Raw genomic sequence first — 2,901 nt, 5'->3', positions numbered from 1 at the left:
ATTCACCATGATCACAAGCGCTGAGGACTCCCAAGTGAGAGATGAATACAATCCTCATTCACAAACACATCACCCCCGAGATCAATGCCTTCAGCCCATAAACACCTCACGAAAGTAACCTAACGTTTCAGGGTGAATGTCCTGCAGAAAATTCTTGGCTCCAGCTTTGGAAGAAGAGCCCAAGCCACAAGCACTGCACTGAGAAAATCCCACTTTATGAGTTGGAAGAGCTCTGACACTGATCAAAGTTCTGGCACTGATAGACATAGTGATGGAAGACCACAGGTTGGACAAGGCTAACAACTCTGGAGAAATCCTAAATGAAAATCTTGGTCTCTAAAGAGAACATTGTCCAATTATGAGGTTTTGCCCTGGAACTCATGGAGAAGCCTGTTCAGCAGGCCCTTCTGAGGTGCAATTTCCTAGGCACGTTTTTGACGCCATCTTTGGRAAAAAGGTCCACTGTGTAGATTTTACTTTATTACAGAGACCCAGTGAGGGGTCTGATCCTAATACAACATTCAGTACAATTCAAGGTACCAGGTAAGAACCAACAGTCTTGGTAAAAGCAGAATGAATTCAAGTAYATGTGATGCAATATGATAACAATTTATACTAATAATAAAATCYRTAATTAAAATAACATGAAGGAACAATGCTCAGTCCAGTTAAGGGATACAGAAGGAGTTATTGGTCCAGAGAGATGGAAATGTTACCACTGCTGATAAAAAGTCCATGAGATCAATTTCCTCAGGGCATCCTTGAGCTCTTTATTCCWCAYACTGTAGATGAGGGGATTCATTACTGGAGGCACCACTGAATATAGAACAGTCACGACCAGATCTAGAGCTCGGGAGGAGATGGAGGGCGGCTTCAGGTAGGCAAACATGCCAGTGCTGAGAAAGAGGGAGACCACGGCCAGGTGTGGAAGGCACATGGAAAAGGCTTTGTGGCGGCCCTGCTCCGAAGGCATCCTCAGCACAGCTCTGAAGATCTGCAAGTAGGACACCACAATGAAAATGAAACAGCCAAATATTAAACAGACACTAATTCCAAGAAGCCCAACTTCCCTGAGGTAGGAGTGTGAGCAGGGGAGCTTGAGGATCTGGGGGATCTCACAGAAGAACTGATCCACCTCATTGCCTTCACATAGTGGAATGGAAAATGTGTTCCCAGTGTGCAGGAGAGCATTAAGAAAAGCACTGGCCCAGGCAGCTGCTGCCATTTGGACACAAGCTCTGCTGCCCAGGAGGCTCCCATAGTGCAGGGGTCTGCAGATGGCCACAAAGCGATCATAGGCCATGACTGTGAGGATAAAAAGCTCCCCTCCTAAGAAGAAGAACAACAGGAAGACCTGGGCAGCACATCCAGAATAGGAAATGGCATTGGTGTCCCAGAGGGAGTTGGCCATGGATTTGGGGACAGTTGTGGAGATGGAGCCAAGGTCAAAGAGGGAGAGGTTGAGGAGGAAGAAGTACATGGGGGTGTGGAGGCGGTGGTCGCAGGCTATGGCTGTGATGATGAGGCCGTTGTCCATGAGGGTAGCCAGGTAGATGGCCAGGAAGAGGGAGAAGTGCAAGAGCTGCAGCTCCCGCCTGTCTGTGAATGCCAGGAGGAGGAATTCGTTGAGGGAACTGCTGTTGGACATTAATTCCTTTGGGAGTACTGTCCAATGAGGAAAGAAGTCAGAAAGTTAGAGCAGGCTTGTCTGAGCCAAACGCTTTCAGTTTCTCAGCAACTTCCCACATTTCCTCTCTACCTTATTTCTGCTCCATTTCTGCTGCTCCACTTTGTAATAGCCGAGTGTGTCATGTGCAGCAYGTGATACATCCTAGCTCCAAAGCAGTTGTTTCTGCTGTGCTGCAAGTGTAAATGGATGTGTCCAACTACCCTTTGACTGTATTTATGGAAATGCCTGGGAATGGCATCTTCCATTGCTTGGAAGGGACTTGGTGAAGAGACACAGTGGGAATATTCTCCTTTCAGCAGGACCAGAGCTGCATACAGCCCTCACACCAGTYTAGTCTGAAGGASAAGAGCTTTGTGAGGGATTCATTCCCACCAATCTTTTCCTCCTCAACWTAGATATCTTTATCTGAATCTGTCACACTAGATCCCACCCCAGCAAGGGAGAAAAACAGTCAAATGGGAACAAGGATTGACCTTACCCTTTCTAGATGTCTAGATGCCTAGAAGYAGACCTTGTCTTCATACCACCGTAATATCCRTTCCCTTATTCCAGGCACTGCAGAGAGAAGGAGTAGCTTTGATGCATACMACTTGYAGGAGAAAAAGTCCACCMTTCTCAGGCASGGCTCTCCAAWATTTGGAAATCAAGTCTACGTTCCAAGAGGATCAGTGGAGGAGTCTGCTGATATATAAATGAGTGTATATATATGATGGTATACACATGAACACACAAAGGTTCCCCACTGTGGGAACATTCTTTGATAGAGCAGAAAAGTGCAGCCTTGCACCTCACTCAGATGAAGGACAACCASGCTCRCAAGCGAGCTCTGCTCRCCCTGCAGAAAACTCTCAATAGCAGGAGACTGTCCAGGGGCATCCCCATGTGTACAGGTGCTAAAGAGCAGATCAGATAAACCCTGATGCAGCAGACTAGGAGAAGCTGGTGCAGTCTATGGATTAGGGATAGGTGAGGGGACATTCTGAAGTCCCTGAGAGATTCACTGGCTGGTCCTTGACACTCTTAAGGAGTCCCAGTCTGTTGCCCAAAGCTAACAGTTCCATTTCCATTTTCCTCCGAAGAAGTGGAAGGAAATTCTATGCCCTCTGAAATGTGCTCACAGCTAGACCTGTGAGCAGACCTGACCCACACAGCAGCCTCCCAGCAGGAGAAGGAGCCTGTCCTGGTAGAGGATAATCCTCCCAGCCAGAACT

The 2,901-nt window shown here is 47.4% G+C and overlaps 1 protein-coding gene across 1 annotated transcript; it reads right to left on the bottom strand.

The window, feature by feature from the left end:
- Positions 1-637: 637 nt before the first annotated feature.
- On the bottom strand, positions 638-1,654 carry LOC112959025 (olfactory receptor 14C36-like). The gene has a single exon (XM_026052970.1). It carries the CDS (start codon positions 1,646-1,648, stop codon positions 713-715), a length of 936 nt encoding a protein of 311 aa, XP_025908755.1. The 5' UTR covers positions 1,649-1,654; the 3' UTR covers positions 638-712.
- Positions 1,655-2,901: the final 1,247 nt, after the last annotated feature.

Source organism: Nothoprocta perdicaria, unplaced genomic scaffold (assembly GCF_003342845.1).
Source record: "Nothoprocta perdicaria isolate Ctin4 unplaced genomic scaffold, notPer1 scaffold_941, whole genome shotgun sequence".
Taxonomy (NCBI): domain Eukaryota; kingdom Metazoa; phylum Chordata; class Aves; order Tinamiformes; family Tinamidae; genus Nothoprocta; species Nothoprocta perdicaria.
Note: the sequence above shows the minus strand (reverse complement) of the source record. Positions and strands in the feature narration are given on the sequence as shown.